The sequence below is a fragment of the Mytilus galloprovincialis genome, chromosome 5 (assembly GCF_965363235.1).
Source record: "Mytilus galloprovincialis chromosome 5, xbMytGall1.hap1.1, whole genome shotgun sequence".
Lineage (NCBI taxonomy): Eukaryota > Metazoa > Mollusca > Bivalvia > Mytilida > Mytilidae > Mytilus > Mytilus galloprovincialis.
In genome coordinates, this window is record NC_134842.1 from 46,698,986 (window position 1) to 46,718,804 (window position 19,819).

The window sequence follows — 19,819 nt, forward strand, 5'->3', positions numbered from 1 at the left end:
AGACCGTTCGTTGACCCATAGTTGCGTACTTCCACTTCATTCGGTCTCTTGTGAATAGTTTTCTTATTGGCAATCATACCCAAGGATATGATACAGAAAACACTTTTATATTTTCCTCAAATAAAGTATTTAAACACAACAAATGCTCCCAAAGAGCTAAAGACTGTTCTGATGATCGTGATTTACGACCAATTGCAGAAATACACAACTTCAATCCCAACAACTTAGACGGCAACAATAAAGGGTCCGTGCAGAGTTTAATTAAGGAATAACTTTTATTACATAGCAAAACCATACTTCAAACTGCTAAAATAAGTCTGAAAAGACCATATTTTGTGCTCGACCTCTAAGGTCCAGCACAGATTTTACTCGATAAGGATAGACAGTACTTAATAGTTATCAAAGGTACCAGGATTGTTTTTTTTCCCACATAAAATAAAAAATTCTTATTCTATTCTTTTATATTCTGAAGTAAAATATTTGCAGGATCTCATTGGTTGAGCACAAGTTATGGTCTTTAAGACTCTGAGCAGTTTGTATTCACAAGACTTGCCCCTAAGTGGCCTAGATTTTCATTCGATCAGAAGAAAAACGAAATATTTTCTTAGCTGAAGTAAAAACAATAAGAAGAAAATCAATTTACAAATATTTACAACTTAGCGTCAAAGTTCACGTACAACTTTTTTAAACTTGTTACAAGATGTAGTGGAAATAATGGTGACACTATATGTTGTTGATGTCTTGTGAATTAGAAATCAATCCGAATATAGGAATTTAAACAATACAACTATGAAATTAAGAATTTTATTAATAAAAGTCCCAAAATGAACATCACAGACTCCAGCTACTACATATAAAAAATTACATACATGTAGGGCATACTGACCTTTTATTATAAGTAATAACATCAAATTATACTTTCGTATTTTTTGGATTATATTTACAACATATACATGTTATACTATAGTAGTTTGGTTTGGTTATACATTCAGTATACTACAATTAGAGTTTAAATAGACAAAAAAAATATAAGGAGCATATAATTAACGTAAGAGTCAACTCTCATGAATATTCCACTGCTGTACGTCCTCCAAAGACACAAAGTCCGTATTGTCCTCATGAGAGGGCAAAGACTCTTCATCAGAAGAAGTCAAAGGATCTGCTGTTAAAGAAAAATCTATATCAGCATACGGTGTTCTGTTCTCAGCTCCATGTATCTGAAATGTACTTTTAGCTTCAGCAGGGTCGAAGACAACTTCAACGTAATTTAGAGTTGATGAATCCTACAATAAAGGTAAAACAAAAATGATCGTCTATAATTTCGTTCTCATGTATTCCTGCCACACATTTGATCATTTGTTGTACTTTTACTTCATGCGTGCCAATTTAAAAACGTTTGTGTCATATAAATTCATTCCGTGTTTTGAATATTAAATACAAGATGAGTTTAATATCAATATGCTTCTTTCATAAATATAACAGTTTTAAGAATTCTTTCAAGAAAAGTCTCAAAGTGGCCATCGCAGATCCCTAATTAAATGCATTGTATTTGCATCTAGCTAGACGATACTCGGACATTCAGCATCACTAATCATATTTCGGAACACCACGTAAATTTTGTGAATGGAAATACGAAGCTCTGGTGGGTATTGTATCTGACACCAAAAAATGAACGGCTTTAACATATAAGTCGAATTTGTTTTACTCACTTCTAATGAAACTAAAGAAATTTTGACGACGCCTGTTTTTGTTTTTATTTCTGATATTTCAAAATAAAAACGAATGGACGCAAATATACATAGATCATCATTGCATGTATATATTATTTGGGTTTTTTTGCACGTTGACATTATTAAACATCAGCTTCGATTCATATGTGAACTTGTGGATGAGCCAGTGATCACCTTTCTAGGATCTAGCAATATCGATAAGCTAAAATCCAATAATAATATTCGTACAGATTGTGCCGATATTTTGACTGTTGTTACCCTTGTTGTCTTATCGGATATAAGCTTGGTAAGTTGTGCTCATACATCATACGTATTTTTTTAATTAGCCTTGATATGAATATTAAGGAATGAACAAGCAATTGACGTTGATAAAGGTAGACACAGTGAAGTAATGTAACATATTCTAATAGATTATCAAAAGGTATACAACATGTATGTATCATTGTTGTCAAATTTCATTACCAAAATAAACAGAGGTTTCCATTTTTCTTATCTCACCAGTCACCAAATTAGGGACATTTTGTTTAACTACTCATCCAAAGCACAAATTAACAAATGTTTTTTTCTTACATAATTCATATTCTGCTCTCCTCTTTTATTGAACTCTTTACACACTGAAATATGTAAAACAGAATTGAGAAATATAAAATATATTGCTTTTTTGATGTATGTAACCAGTGTACACTTTTTTAGTTTTCATAGATATAGGAAGATGTGGTGTGAGTGCCAATGAGACAACTCTCCATCCAAATAACAATTTAAAAAGTAAACGATTATAGGTTAAAGTACGGCCTTCAACACGGAGCCTTGGCTCACACCGAACAACAAGCTATAAAAGGCCCCGGAATTACTAGTGTAAAACCATTCAAACGGGAAAACCAACGGTCTAATGTACCTTTAGAGGAGATATTAAGCTATTCTTATCATCAAACAATTTTCTCCACGAGATAAAGTCATATGAAACGAGTGACCGGTGAAAAATGATATTAATCCAATTCTTGAGCCAATGCATACATATATCATAAACTTAGTCTTCTGTGCACGATTTTATCATTTTTTTTGCATAAATTTCGTATAATCGTCATTTTTTTCAATCGGCAGTTAATTATAGTTCGTGTTTTGGGGCCGAAGTTTCTGGATTGTCACCCGTTTGTCGACAATAAACAAAGAAGCATGGATATTGAGCACGTGTTTAACATGTTCAATCAGATAATAGTTTATTTCAGTGACAGATCAAATGCATGCGAATTGCGAACACCGGATTTTTACGAGAGGGTCACGCTAAGGTCACTTGGCATACAGAAAATATCTCGGCGAATTGCTTCCTGGAAGCAAGCAATTAAAAAAAGTAAACTTCTTCTGAACGTGGACAAATAAAAGTTATGTCTTCCGAAAAAGTAGATGTACATAAGTCTAATAATGAAAATTATCCATCTTGTTATAAAAAACAAATGCTTCATTGATTAAATTTGAGGTTTCATATGACTGAAGCGAAAAGGTCTTATGAAAACGGGCCCGATTCTGTCAGATTAGTCCTATATTTGTACGATTGATCATTAGTCCGCGTTGTTTTGATTTGGAAACACATTATTGAACCGTTGATAAGGACATTAGAAGTACTGCAGTTTTCTTTCGTTATTGATCAGGTGGTGAACTTTTTTTAATGGGTTTCTTGTTGCAAGGGTAAAGAGTTATCAAAAACTATAAATGGCACACACGCGATGTTTTAATGTTTAATAATTGTTAAGCTCATGCAATTTGTAATTTCTTTCACTGTAAGCTTACACTAAAATGATTCTTTATCTAGTAAATGACGTTACGAACATTAGACATGATAAACATCAACGATAACCAATAACTATTCATATGATATTTAAATTAATTCATTATTGATTTCATACTGGTTTTCAAACCTACCAAACGGTATCAAATTATCTTCTTTTTCAACAATATTATAACCAACTATTTGTCTGTCCACATTGGTCTTTTTTCTATCAATAGAACGATTATCTGTCTTCACAATGCCTGAAGCAGTTGATGGTTCCGTTAAATCACTTGCAGACTGATATAGACTATTCTCGATAGCACCACCTTTAAAACGAAAGAAAGTTAAGCGCAATTCAATTATTTCGATAACACTTTCTCATATATGAAATTTATGTTATATATAAATATATGTAAACATGCAACAGTTGTTTACTGCTGTTCAGAAGTCATGAATCGATTAAGTGAAAACAAATATGTGTCATAAACCAAAACAGAAGGAAACACATCAACTATAATAGGAAAACAATGGAACAACAGAAACACTGTTTAACTGCAATAGAAAAATCCTGCACACATACATAGAAACTGACTATTTAAACAAATACAATATCCTTTTTTAAAACTATCAGTTCAATTAATTGACAATGTAATTATGCAGCTTTGTAATGTATCGAGCGTGGTGTTGTTCAACGAAGACATAAATGGCACGAATCAAATCTATAATCCGTGTTTCAACCCTTCGTTAACCATATACATTGTCAACGCCATTGTGTTCATGAGAGCACGTATATGTATGTGTGTTTCCTTATTCCTATTAAAACAAGTAAACCGTTCATTGAATGTTTGCTTAATGAGTAATGTGAGTGGCAGTGGAGTAGACTGAAAAAATGGTGAAGGGTAAGGGGCACTTCGGAAATGATAAGCAAAATGATTGTTTTGTTTTCTGGAAGATAATAGTTTAGAAGTTATGCCGTCTCCTCATTCATTTATATTGCAAACTTATGTGAATTGTAGTTCATGCTGATCATACTGATTTTTTAAAAGTACACGCAATAAATCAGTTTGTTTACCCTGCGATGAACTGTATGTATGATAATATGAATGATGCTTGTCCTTACCTTGATTAGATTGTTCAACTATTTGCGATCTACAATTAAATTTAAGATTTAAACGCACAATTTTTAAAAAATCAGTCTGAAATAAAAATTTAAGAAATTCACAAGTGAATTTACTGAACAATCGTTTCAGATTTTTAAAAGTTTTTAAGATATTACTATATATTCGTACGATAGCATTTCTCTTATTCATCTCGTAATCGCACCAATTATCAATCATTAAGGAATACGTTAAAAAGGATAGTTTGTAAATGTGTTGTCTTAAAAAACGCTTTGAAATAAAAATAAAAAAAACCTTTCGAATTTTATAATGAACTTATAATGTGCATATCCTTTTTTGACAAACTCTCCTTAATATACATACTGAATGTATTTTGTGTTATTTCTACCAAAACTAATTATGATAATGATGATCTAGTTAAATATCACATTCGCAAACTCTAAGTATTCATTTCAATGTAAAATAAATAAAGGTATTTCACTTAAAAACATGAATCAATGAAAGTTATAATCTGAGTGACCGTATCGGTTTGAACAAAAAATCAATCCGGTCATGACAATATAAATATAAGCCGAGGTTGTACCATAAAAAAATAGAGAACTTCACTTTTCTACTCTTTTCAAAGATGTATTTCTTTGTTGGAATAGTTAAGGACATTCAAGTTTCATAAGAAAATATTTACATGAACGATTCAAGATTCAAGATTTTTATTATCCCATCAATGACCCTTAAGTTTAACAATGATTATCATGACATAACAAATTATTAAAAACGATGAAAGATTGATCATCTAATGTACAGCATGAAAATGTTGTTGACAGAAGAGCCCTAAAATGGCGTTTTATTGTCTAAAAAGGGTAGAATCTGATTGAAATACAGAACGTGTGTCCCAGTATAACTTATAATGATCTGACATCACACCGTTCTGTATTTCAGTAGTAATAACAAATTTGATAAAATTTCGGCCTTCAAATTTTTGATGTAACATTACTAAAATACAAGAGGTTCACAAAACAGAAAGTTGAACGGTGTGTTTTAAAACCACCGTACTAAATGCGTGGATAAACGTCAGTTTTTAAATCGCATTTCAGTGCAACATTGAATTTTTTTGCAGTAAATACATCCAATGAAATTATTTTAATATAACAGCTTATTTGATTAGGTACTGATATAGTTAATTCATCTGGCAAGAACACGAGTGTCACGATCGTTTTTACTCTGAGGAGTAGTAGAAAACACATTTAATAATTATTAGTAAAGCATAAAACTCATGAAAATAATAAGACAAAAGATTTTTCTCCATTCCATTAGAAAACAAACTTTTCAACACCAGCTTTTTTCAGCATTTACAAGAACATCGCAATTATAAATAAGAAGATGTGGTATAAGTGCAAATGAGACAATTCTCCACCAAAGTCATAATGTATAAAAAGTAATCAATTATAGCTAGGTCTTCAATACAGATCCTTGGATCATACCGAACAGCAAGCTATTAAAGGCACTAAAATTGACACATACATTTGTATTTCCTACTTTTTCTTAATCAATACTGAGTTTAATGAACATTTCAACATAAGTGTTTGAGTTTTTGATTTGCATGTTAGAAGAAAATCACAGGACGGCAAAACTATATACAACAGGAACTAGAAACAGAGTGAGACTTTCAAAGAATTTATCACTGCAGCTACCCGATATTTATGAGTATATCAGTCCTGAGTGCACTCTTATAGAACCATTCATATTCCAAAATAATCTGCCTGTTGTATCATATATCGACATTAGAAGAACAATTTAAGAATAAGTCACATTGTCAGATAAACGTCATGAACATTATATATTTAATAACATGCAAGTAATGTTGTGCTCAGTAGAAAAGAAACCAGACATTAATTTTGTTACAAAGTAACTAGTAATCTTCATGTAACGATATACCTATGAAATACATTTTTGGAAGCTGAAAAATAAAGAAAAAAAGGTTAACGTTTGTATTTGATTTGCAAAGAAAAATTTACTTTCATAAAATAACTATTACGCAACCACTTCTACTACACACAGAAGGACTTAGACTTGAACATCGCGGTCATTAAGAGCGTGATTAAAAGTATGAAAAATGTTGCTGGATGAATTTTTGTGAAAGATTTAATGACTGGAGATTTTCAGGATAGGAATCAAAAGTATCTTCATCATGAACTGATGTCAATATATTATTTTGAATTTTCCACCAGTTAAAATATTGGCCATAAACAGAAGATGTCAACGCAAAAGTCAACTATTGGTAGTAACATGAACGCATAATGATTAGGAGACTAGTTGCTTTGTCACCATGCTTTTTGTTTCGTTTTGCAGAAGACCGAATAATCGTTATGTTAAATTTTTCAATTTAAGGCGCTTCAGGTTTAACATGGTGTTGACTTTTGGAAATGTAAATTATTTCTAAAATTGCATCATATGGATAAAGTGAATAAAATACTCAGTTAAACCATAACACTATAATTCGACGATGACACAATGTAATCTGTGCACACAAACGCCATATTTTACTGAAATAGCGTCCGGAGTTTTAGTGGGAAACTTTACCATATTCGATATGCATTTTATAGATTTGTTTTTCATTTAAACATGAACTGGGTAGTTATATTTCTTAATTGAATCCGTTGCGTTTATCTAGATTGATTGATTGTTGGTTGCTTAACGTCAAGTGGCAAATATTTCATGCATATTCAGGACGAGCGTTTATCTAGATAAAATTCCAAGAAAACGACCCAGAAAATCAGCAAAATTCAGAATGAAGCATAACTTTCAAGATGATTTCAAGTACATATTATACTTTATGCCCTGTAAATCAAAAGATTCTTTTTAGCTAATTAAACAAGATATACCTGTACCTTTTCGACGTCGCCAACAGATAATTATTGAACAAACTGTTAAAACAGTTGTCACTACTATAACTATTGTGTACCCTCCCCACAAACTTTTCCTCTCGCCTAAAATATAAAAAAACCAACGCTTAGATATGTATTTGATATTATAAAAAAATACGTTTGATTAATCTTTCTATGCATATATACGAGATTCGAACAGTTAACCAACAAAACAATGCCTCTCTTATATAAGTTTGACTACAGAACCAAAGATGTGGCATCACTACCATTTTCATAACATACTTGACATTTGAAGGTGTTGAATAGATATAGTTATCACTAGATTTATATATTCGATAGTTTAGCTCTTGCTAAAGTAAAGCCCTAGGTAAGCAGTAAAAGAGGGATGAGAAAATGTTTTCCATTAGTCGTTCAACAACCAACATCAATATATAATATGCATTGGAGGAAAAATGAAAAATTGAATATTAACCGATTCAATCCTGTCTAGATGTAGACAATGAAGTTATCCTTTTTCCCATATCAATTAAATAACATAAGAAGCACATAAGAACCAACAAATAGTAAGGAAAATCAACAACAATACATGGACATCGATAAAAATAAAAAAAAGTACAATACATTACGTTTTTATTCAATTTATGATGTATCAAATATGTATAAATAAGATATTAGGGTAAAAATTATTGACATCGTGTTGTCCATATAAAAATGCAAAGCATTAATCTAGTTTGACTGTATATTTTATCTTTAAAAAATGTGATGAAGCAAACATTCAATAATAGTAATGCTTTGTTTGTTTAAGCTATGCGACCACTAACAACTATGAATATGACAGTTATTTGTCATTTGTTTGATGTGTTTTAGCTTTTGATAAAGAAATTTCCGATTAGAATTTTCCTTCGAGTTCTGTCTTTCGTTTTACTTTTACATAGAAGTACTTTTAATGTATATAAGTTTCTTATTGTAAAAAATATGTTTTGATGCAATATTAATATGGAGTTGTTAATTCAAATTTGCTAGATGTAGTAACACATCTTGGGATAGTTTTTTACTTCTGGATATTTAACAAATCTTACTTGCCTTTATTTTTCTGTCATTATATATTTAGTTAAATACAATAACAACTTTAAAATATGTTTTTGTTTTGTTAAGCCTTACAGATATTTTAAACATGTAATAGTCTGATTTAAGACAAGGTAATATTCCTTTTGTATTATCGTCATAACCAATAATTTCCTTGTGTTATTGTCATTAGAAATAAATGAAGGTTATGTTCCAATTGTTTCTTTGTTGATTATATTTTTATTCAACTATTAAACTGATATGTCGTCGTTTTTTTAGTGTTAATATAAAAATTGTTTCCTGTATATGACGGTCTATTTCAATTTATTTGAATACTGATCAATTGTTGAAAAAATATTTCCTCATCATTTTTTTTCTAATTTCCTGTACCTAAGGACATTATTTGTATTAATGACTTAGCGGAAGTAGCATCAAGTATTTATGATTGTATGTGCAAGTGATACGGACATTGTAAACATTTAGGTTTATATTGAATGTGGTTGAGTTGAAATGTGTCATAAGTATTATCTCATCGACAACCAATAGAAACAAAACATTAACATGAATGAGTTAATTAATTAAAAACTTTTCCCTTGATTTATATTAAAAAAAATAGCTTCATTCATATTTGGAAATACACATTATTTATGTTCATACTCATAACAAATGATGAATCGATGATGTACCTTTAGTCCTGACTGTGAGTGTATCAGTTGAGGAGCTGTTTCCTATTGTATTTCTAGCACGAATCCTGAATTCATATGCCGTGCTATGATCTAATGATGGAATATGAAAACTCACTCTTGATGTCCCAATATTTTCAACTATAAGCCATTTCCAATCTTTATTTTGTTGCTTCCGGTATTCAATGATAAATTCTTGTTGCAAACCACCATCTGATCCTGGTTCCAATACCCCGTGTATATCGGTTGTACTTGAACCATACATAAATACCTTGGGTTGGACTGGTTCCCCTAAACAAGTGAAATATATTTAGCAACTTACATACTTTTAGTTGAAGTCCTTAAAATTAACAGTACTTACACAATAATGCAGTTTTCATAAAATTGTGATTGAATATGTAAATATCTTAACAGAATCTTGATACGTTAAATGTTAAAACGGAAATACTACAAATGTGACAAGGTGATGTACAAAAGAAACAAAAATCAAATATACCTGATTCTGATAAAGTTATAGAACAGTACCACTGCTGTTGTGAAATACTGTTTTGTATTTAACAAACACTCATGTTCCAATACAAGACACGAGAAGAATATTGTCATTCAATTTGACATTTCAATAACATGTCTTCCTGCAGACTGTTACTTTGTGGGCTAGTATGTTAGAAATTTAACCAAGAGGATCAGTCTTGTACATAATTGGGTTTAAATTCTGATATGCATGTATTATTTGCACTCAATCCATCAATTATCTGTACGGTATTGTTTTTAGTTGAATTTTTGTTGTTTGTAAGGTGAGTATTCTTCTCCGTTTTGGTGTAAATTTTCTATGTGCAGTTTCAGATATCATTGATTAAGAGAAATACAGCTGGAGAATGAACGATTAATCAAACAAAAACAGAATTTCGCCTCGTTTTTATGTCTTCCTGTCTTTAGTCAAGTCACGAGTTGGGTCAATGTGATCGTTTTAATCACTTTAAGGTACCACACAACAAAGTGTTTTCACTTCTGATGTAATTCAGTCCATCTTTCTTCAAATTTTATAAATGAGGTACTAAAAGAAAGAAGAAAGAATAATCTTTAAAATTGTGATAATTTCATTATGACATAATTACTACATAATTAATTGTTATGTAATTAGTTGCTATAATGTGATGTCTACACTTGAATGAATTTAGCTTTGTTATTCATAGCATCCCAAAATATTTCATATATTCTTGTACAAAACAGTTTGACATCTATATCCGTGTCTAAGATTTCCAAAAACATCAATTGGACAAATTTTATACCAATTTAAATTTAGTGATCTCTTATGAATTGATGTCGCAAACTTCATTAAAGGTTTATGAGAGAATAAGATACAATAGGAAACATGTGAGACACAGTTTTGGAGGTTAAACTGTGTTGTACAGGAATCTATAAAATATTGTATGGATTGTAAAAAACAGAGACTCTAAGGGCCAGATATTCAATCTAGTTAGGAAAATTTGATAGAGGAAAGCAGGTAACTAAATGTAAATTTTCATTTTAAAGAACAAATTTATAAGATTGTAACTTAATTATTAAATTAATCATATTCTGGATTATTTTTCGCTTATTTTTTATTGCTTTTATATAGACATTTTAAGGTGAGGTTACCCTAAGAAAGTGCATTTTCTAAAAGAATCTTCATGGAATTTTGCTATTTTGTATTTTAGTCGAGAAAAACGTACAGTGACCCTATTTCGTTCTTTGACAGTCTCAAAGCATTTTGCAGAAGCTTTCTTCAATTTACAATTCTATCATTTAGTTATGTTTGTTATCACATACTGAGTTTTTTTCCGGTATAATTCATACAAAATGTGTCATTATGTCACAACCTGAAGCTTAGGAAATGCGCGATGACGTATCAATTTTACTATATTTTTGTACATATATCATTATATACTTCGTTTTGGCAAAGTATGAACAAATTCATTTTTTTTAATTTAGACTCCCATTCCACCTAAACAGGTTTTCATTATAAGAATGAAATTCTGCACAGTTACACAATTTAATCTAACAAATGATATACATACTTGCAGATCGGATCGAGAAATGGAAAGTATTATTACAACATTCATTGGATACTGTAACGGAATAGTTTTGAAAGTTCGTTTTCTTTGTTTCTGTGAGAGAAACATTGCAAATATAGCCAGACACATTAACAGGAACACCATGAAATTGTGTATTCACAGCCGTAGCAGCACATTTTGATGTTTGAACACGTCCTCCTCCTTCATTTAGGGTTGAGGCTGATAATTCTGATGAGCTCAGCAGGTACAGAGCAACACTGGGTGTTGAGATGTTATGTCCAATATATACTTGTTTAAGTGGTTTAACTAACACTGGTTTATCTATTATGAAAATGAGAAAGTTGTGTAAAGATATAAATAGTTTTATTAGAGTATTGTAAAGTTTCATTTATATTCTTCTAAATCTACAAGAAAGTAAAAAAAAAGACGGCTTATCTTATTTTGTCATTATGGATTTCAATGCACATGAAAAGTAGCCACCTTCCATTTTTGAAGTTGGCAGGTATGTGACATTGGTTCTTAACACTATCACGTGAATCCATGGGAACAGAAAGCTGATTTTTGCATGTCTGTCATAACAATCCACATCACAGGAAATGACGTCAAATTGAAATGATTATTGAATGATAGTTTGAAGTTAATTTTTACCTGACTTGAATCATGCCGGATTCATGCCTGATATTTCATAACATGACTTTTCAGTGAAAATTCCTTGCGTACAAAATGTATGGCTTTTATCGTGTTTATGGCTAAACTATGTTATGTAATTGTTTTTAACTACAAAAGAGCTTTAAAATGATATTTGAATTCCATTCACATCAATTATATTTACCATTTAATGAAGAAAAAACACTTTGACATTATACGTCAATCAGACAGCAACCCAACCAATTAGTAACAAAAGTCCGTCTGGTTTGAGTCATACTTAGGGTTTAACAAACTATTCAATATATCAAACTATTGATACTCTTTAAAACAGGTGAATTTTTTCAGTAAAAATTAATTATCTGCAATAAGCACTTTATGAATCCAGAAAGAACGTATGCTTACTTCGCACTTAATGAAAAAATCGAATATTAAAGAACAGCTGAATAAAAATAGAATTTCAACTAAAGTTTAACGTGATTTTTTTTTAAAGAAAATTAAGTGATTTGAAAATAAATTGCTGTCATTTCAGTAAAACGTTATTTAGGTTTTTATGACATGGATAAGTGACATTGTTGCAAAAGGAAAATTTGTCCATTTTGAACATTCAAACATTCTATTGAAACGACATATAGTGCCATTTACCTAGCCCTATCACAGACCAGTACTTTGCGCAGTAAACGTCAACATAATTTCAGCTTCATTTTGTCATCAGTTACCATAATATGAAATATGAAAAGCATGAGGTATTGATTGATAAGTCATAGCAAAGACACACCTAGATATGCCCATCTACCATTTTACCCCAAATCAATAGAAAAGTATTCGCCAAACAACATTTAACATAAACTTACAACTATCTGCCTTACCCTACACTACTCCATAAAAAGTTTCAACCTTTCCATATCGCATATTGATAATGACGGATATTGATGGAATGGTATATAATTACATATGACTGCTTAATGTTGTCAATTAACAGATAATTAACTTTTTTTTTCTCGGTTGTAAGTATTTTATTTCTGTACTCTAAATTACTCTAGAAGATAGAATTTTTATAATTAGTAGGATTTAAAGGATTGTGGCTTATGTATTGTCGCTTTAAATTAGAATAGCAGCAATATGCTTATAAGATAAAACGTCCTTCAGCACAATGGTCTTTTTCTTTCTGCAGCTGCAGTCATTGAAACGTTACGTGTCTTTCCCTTTCCATTCTATTACCAACTATAAAACGTGGACACTAAAACCAATGAAAAATTCTTCCTTTGCAAATGCAAAATTTTTATTTACTGAATACACTAAAAGAAATCAGGAATAACTTTATTATATGTACTACCTCTGATGGTCACATTAACTGTTCCAGTCTGCCATAGTTGTCCATTCTCATTTCGATTGTTATAAGTAACATTACATATGTATATTCCACTGTCGTCATATTGAATATCACTTGTATTTATGTATGGTAAGGTAAGGGTTCCATCGTTCCTGCCGACAAGGGATCTAATTGGATGTCCATTTACAATTTGTCGCCATTTGTTGAATTTGTATACGTTTGGCATTCCGGAAACCTCACATTTTAGAATTCGATGTTTGTCTTTTTGAGAAAAAGTCTGACTACTGTTTGTAACAAGCGTGATGTCTGAAAGGAACAGTATTATTTTATAATCAAAGTGAATATGCCAAGCTCACGGGAGTCTGTACAAACCAGTGCATAAGAGTTTTATTTTTATATATTTCTCTAATTATATTTGCATTATAATGTGCACAAATTCTATAATTGAATATGGTCCAAACGAATCAATTGCAGTCTATTCAGTAATGTGAAATATTTCTAACATGGTTCAGAATGATATTGTGGTGTTACGATCATATATATAACAACTTCTGAACAATCTGAATATCGTAATTACAAGCAAAGGACCTAAACATGACGGAACTAACCACAGTGGATCAGTCTGAAAATGACTTTATAATTTAATTGTCGTTTGAGAGATGTTTAGATAAAAATAAACGTTTCAGATAACAATTGAGAAAACACATCATTTCTAATCAATCAAAATATTTCAAATGTAATTACACCTTATGTAAGAATCCTGGGTTTTGATTGGTTGATAGCCAGTGTATGTTTCACCAATTTACTGCTATCAAATGAATATCGTTCATTTTTAACGTTGCCGGGGTATATGCAAAAAGGATATGCCTTTTTTACCCTCTCTGCCGTGGTATTTGCCAAAAAATACTCTATCCGACTGGACGCTTGTAACGTCACGATCATCAATGCGTTTTAGACATACGGTGTAATTAAACAGATATAGCATGTTCTTGAGGGGAATTTGCGAAAAATACCAGTCTTGAGAATGAATTTCCCTCGCCTTACGGCTCGCGAAATTTAACATTCTCTCGACTGGTATTTTTCGCAAATACCCCTCTTTAACATGATATATCTGTTCAAAATACAATAGTTGAAAATGTTTGTATAATATAATACATTTATCTCAAAATGAGTTGTAGAAGTGGAAAACACTCTTTTTGGTATTAACGTGCACTTAAATATTGATGTTGGACCAATATTAGTTTATGCTATTTTTAAGCAAATAGAGAGCCGAGGAAAATCAACAGCGCTGATTAAAGAAAATGAATGACATACTCGAACATGGCGAATACTCTAATGAAAGAACCTGAAATGTACGCACGTACACTCATAGATGGATCGGGACCATTCGACTGCGCATCATTTCACGCATGGATTTCAATGCACACGAAACGTATGTGTCGTAAATTCGATATTATTTTTTAAAATATTTTGATTGATTGGAAATGTCAAATCATCGTTGTTATGTCACTAAACGAATATTATCGTTATTATGTATATCTGTAAAGGGCTTAAAAATGACATTTCATCCATTTTTACCATTTTCCCGCCGTAATTTTGGTTTTAAGGCAAAATATTTTTTTTCGTTATCGGTGACCTATGTTTTTTTGTGCTAATTCTTTGTAGCTCTATTTTAGCTTTTTATATTACAGTTTAGAACGTTTTTTGTGATATTCAGATAAAAATATGTTAACACCTCTATTTTTCCTATCATTTCACTGAAAAACGGTCCCGTTAACATACCTCAGTAAAAGTAAAATTTTGAGCTTAAATGGTCCGTGACCCCCCATTTTTTTCGACCGATTTGATTCACTTTCTGTAAAGAATAAAATAACCAAAAAATACGGCACTTCTGATAGAACCTTCGAATAGGCCCGAGCCACCTTAAGTCTGCTTGATATATCTTATATTTTGGATTACATCTATTGAAGCGAGCGTATATCTATAATTATTTATGACAGACCTATTCCGTCTACACTTATAATTATGTCCTTTCACTTTTAACTTAAATAAACATTGATGAATCATCCCTTCATCTTCCGTATTACTAAATTGATATACATTATCAAAACACAATTACAATGTGAATAATATATTTCAATGCGCACAAAATGTTAGAAATATGACATTGGAATAAAAACCTTAAACTACGGTAACAAAAGTATGTTAGTTATATGATAAAAATTACAGTATTGGACTACATTTGATTGTATTAAAACAGCAAATCACTAAATTATTGATTATAACATGCATAATATCCGTCAAAATTTTAGGGTATTAACTCTTGTACAGTATCAATAGATATTGTTTGAGCTACTTACTTTCAATTTGAATATTTGTAATATGGCTCGTCATTCCATTGATGTTTTCACTAGGATGGGAGCATTTGTACTTTCCAACATCTTCTTTTTTAAAGTTGATTATTCTGAGTGTGCAGTTTGAACTGACGTTTAGTCTGTTAGATATATTTGATTTCATATTAATTTCGTTTTTTCCATTGCAAAAAGCCAATATATCGTCGGTTTTCAAAAACGTCCATGAATATACTTTGTCGCTTGGGCATGTAATTGTAATGTCGTTTCCAACATTTGTATATAAGATGTTTGAGGTATGCACAACAATGAAGTCTACAAAAGAGATATGTTGTGTTAGAAAACACTTTTCTAAAAAAAAAACATACATCGGTCATTAAGGAAGTTCGCTGCTTAGTGTCAAAATAAATAACTTTTCATAAAACTATTATTATTGATAGGGGATAAATTGCGGAAGCAAAAAAGCAAAAAAAATATAGGGGTGAATGTGCTTGTTTTCGAGATATTAGCCATTGGAATTTTGGCGGGAAACGTTCTCTCTTGATTTTTCATAGCTTTATCATTGACCAGTTAAAGTTCTAAAACACTATTAAAAAATAAATAAGGTTTTATAAGACTTTTATAAATGGCTTATAATTATACATGTAAAAAATTTATAAAAAGAAAAATGGGGGTTCATGGGCAAAATGTTTTAAGGCATTCAAATGGATAAAACAAGAGGATTCCGAAATCTGACAAAAATTTCAAAAGATGACAAGCAGACATCCCTGAAACAGATTTCAAATTAAATATTTGAGGAGCTATTTCAAAGATTTATATCTTATTAGCAAATTCAAATGTTTCTAAATTTTTGCGTTTTACTTGTACTACGTTTTCTGTGTTTCTATACCTGTTGTTGGTTGGTATCGTTAATAGGTTTTTGAACTTTAAAATATATATCTACTCAGGCCTATAATTTAATACATTATGCGCTAGTTTGATACTGTTTTTTTGTCGAGCCTTCGACTTAAGTCGTAAAAGCTAGAATAAGCGATCATACATTCCGTCGGCATCGTCGTCGTCGTCGGCAGCGGCGGCGTCCACAAATATTCATTCTGTGGTTACAGTTTTTGAAATTTTAATAACTTTTCTTAAACTATACTGGATTTCTACCAAACTTGGACAGAAGCTTGTTTATGATCATAAGATAGTATCCAGAAGTAAATTTGGTAAAAACAAAATGCCATTTTTTCCGTATTTTACTTTTAAATGGACTTAGATTTTTGGCCTGGAAACAACACATTCACCCTGTGGCTAAATTTTAAAATTTCTTAATAACTTTCTTATACTATTTTAGATTTGTACCAAAACTTGGACAGAAGCTTGTTTATGATCAAAATCAAGTATCTAGAAGGAAATTTTATTAATATTTTGTACCTGTGTATCTGTATTTTACTCATAAATGGACTTAGTTTTTCTTTCAGTTAGCATTACATACAGTCTGCTGTTAAAGTTTTTAAAACATTTTTTAGATTCATAAACTATCCTGGATGTTTACCAAACTTTGACAGAAGCTTCTTACAATCCAAAATAGTATCAAGAGGAATATTTTTATTGATGTTTTCCCTATTTTTTGTTGATCCTGCGATTTACAGCAAAAGTAGGCGAGACACTGGGTTACGCAGAACCCGTACGAATGTTTTAATTATCATTGCAATTGTTCTTTTTTCAAAGAACTATTTTTCTAATTTATTTAAAGTGGAGCGGATTAAGTTGTGTCTTACATGAATTGAAAAAAAGATTGAAACGGGGTTGTTTGACTAGGTACGAATGATTCTAAAGTAAAGTAACATGTTGTATTGTATACCGAAGTATGTTTTCTTTCTTGGAAGCAACAACTAAAGCTCTTGAATGTTAGAATCAGAAAATACATGATTTTTGGTACCAGTAAGCATAGGTTTAATCACAAGATTCTAATTGTTTTAGTTGATAATTTTATAACTTTTGAAAAACAAAATGCACGATGAACAAACCAATATTAGGAATGTGCGAACAATGTTTAAGATTTTTATTTTCAAAATATATGCACGAATTTATTCCTGTAGAAAAACGATCACAAAAATTTATGAACGAGTTCCCGGAATTAACAGTTTACGATTACAAAAGAGATTCACATGTATATATACCTTTCAGAAGAAAAACGAGCACAAGCTGCCATTCTTTTGCACCATTACGTACTCTGGACATGCCTGTAATCACAAATATTTCAACACATTAATAAGTCATTTTAAATTCATGAAAAATAACTTGGTTTATTTCATTTTAAAAATACATGGTTATTTAAAACCATATTCTGGCATTTTGGAAAATAACTCTTAAACTACTGTTTACCGTTCGAAGCACTTTTCTTAATTTACTTTTGTTCAAGAACGATTATCCTTAAGCAGTCGAAAGCCAGGAATGTACAAAAAAGTGTTTGGATGACTTAAGCCAGTACACATAATAATGTTAGACGACTCATTAGGCAACATAATTCTCAAACGAATACAAGGAGACTTATTTCAAACATTCAATATGCACAAACTTATAATAAATTCAGATTTTTTTTATAAGCACACACTGACTTACGACCGCCGTTGGATCTATTTGTGCATACTTATGACAGTGATTTTGTTTGGGTATACGCATTATTGCTTCAACTTTGGAATATCGACGGTTCGTAATGATAACCAAGGAAAGCGTAGATTGATTTGATCTTTTGATTATAAACCAAAGTACATGGAAAATAAAACAGAAAAGAAGAAACAAAATGATTCGCTGACAAAATATGCTCTTTATGATGATTATTATGACAAACATTACATGAGTGCTAGTGCGGAAATCTATTAACAAGAATGAATCGTGGTACTAGCTCAACAGGCTGAGATATAATGTGATGGTTCGTAAGGTTACCCGTCTTATCTTATTCAGTCACATTGTTTCGATTCCAAAACGACCTGTTTAATATCTGTCTCCTCTGTCTCAATTAATCTTTAATACAAACACATTTTAGGGACTTAACTCCTATAAGACGTCTTTGGATTATCTCTGACCAAATGTATCAAAATATAATAAAAGGAACTTTTGTGCACTTTTTTTATAATATAATTATATTTAAACGTGTCAAGGGAGATAATGACACCAGCAAAAGTCTAAATTTGAAAATGACCCTGACTTTTGACCTTGACTTCAATTGTTTTTTATCCTCACTAAAAACATCAAATGAAAATAATTTATGTCTCTATCACTTCCTATTCAAGCAAAACATCAATACACCACTTATTTTGAATAAAGAAGTGGAAATAACTTTCATATGCACGAATCATCCTGAGGTTATATCGAACAATTTGTAAACAAAAATGTCGATTTGTTTTACGGTTACGCAGGATATGCAATCGCAAGCAAACAAGTGTTTTGGGAGGGGTGTTATTCCTACAAAGAAAAGTAGTCGGTTAAACAGGGTCAATTGTATAGTCGCATTAACTATGCAATATCATTTATTAAACATCTAAGCGACATCTTTCGAACCAAAAATTACACAATAGAATAAACAAGAATTTGTCTATAGTATACGGATGCCCCTCTCGCATTATCATTTTCTATGTTCAGTGGACCGTGAAATTGGGGTCAAAAGTCTAATTTGGCACTTAAATAAGAAAGAACATATCATAGGGAACATGTGTTCTAAGTTTGAAGTTAATTGGACTTCAATTTCATCAAAAACTACCTTGACCAAAAACTTAAACCTGAATGAACGAACGAACGGACAGACGGAAGGACGGACATACGGAAGGACAGACGAACAGAAGGACGGACGGACGGAAGGACAGACGGACGGAAGGACAGACGGACGGAAGGACGGATGGACGGAAGGACGGACGGACGCACAGACCATAAAAAAATGCCCCTCTACTATCGTAGGTTGGGCATCAAAACACTAATTATACATTGTATAATCAGAACAAATTCAATAGGTATTGCCACATAAAATTTGAAAGACTTTAAAATCACAGTTTATGATTTTGAGTTAAAAGTGCTTGTGGTTCTTTTCTTTTAACAAGACTAAATTGTGAAGATGAAACAACTTTTGATACTTTACCAATGCATTCTGTTTTTTTTATGATATGAGGTCTACAAATCTGGGAATAACCCTTAAGCCTTGAAAAACATAAGTT

General features: G+C 31.2%; 1 protein-coding gene across 2 annotated transcripts; it reads right to left on the reverse strand.

Moving 5' to 3' along the window:
* Positions 1–796: 796 nt before the first annotated feature.
* On the reverse strand, positions 797–17,853 carry LOC143074574 (protein turtle homolog B-like). 2 transcript variants are annotated; one of them, XM_076249964.1, is made up of 11 exons: positions 17,792–17,853; positions 15,636–15,941; positions 13,279–13,581; positions 11,301–11,618; positions 9,247–9,534; positions 7,499–7,597; positions 6,546–6,567; positions 4,616–4,644; positions 3,648–3,821; positions 2,301–2,344; positions 797–1,283 (listed from the first exon to the last, which is right to left on the reverse strand). In XM_076249964.1, exons 1-11 carry the CDS (start codon positions 17,850–17,852, stop codon positions 1,056–1,058), a joined length of 1,872 nt encoding a protein of 623 aa, XP_076106079.1. In that variant the 5' UTR covers position 17,853; the 3' UTR covers positions 797–1,055. The 2 variants fall into 2 exon arrangements, with proteins under 2 accessions (XP_076106079.1, XP_076106080.1); XM_076249965.1 differs by lacking the exons at positions 11,301–11,618; positions 13,279–13,581; positions 15,636–15,941; positions 17,792–17,853 and having other exon boundaries at positions 9,247–10,289.
* Positions 17,854–19,819: the final 1,966 nt, after the last annotated feature.

Excerpts from the sequence above, each read along its gene's own strand:
- LOC143074574 (XM_076249964.1), bottom strand. The coding sequence starts at position 17,852 with ATGTCCAGAGTACGTAATGGTGCAAAAGAATGGCAGCTTGTGCTCGTT. Across the intron at positions 9,535-11,300 it reads TTTCTCGATCCGATCTGCAA|GGGAACCAGTCCAACCCAAG; the intron begins GTATGTATATCA and ends TCACTTGTTTAG. Across the intron at positions 2,345-3,647 it reads AGATAATTTGATACCGTTTG|TGTGTAAAGAGTTCAATAAA; the intron begins GTAGGTTTGAAA and ends TACATATTTCAG.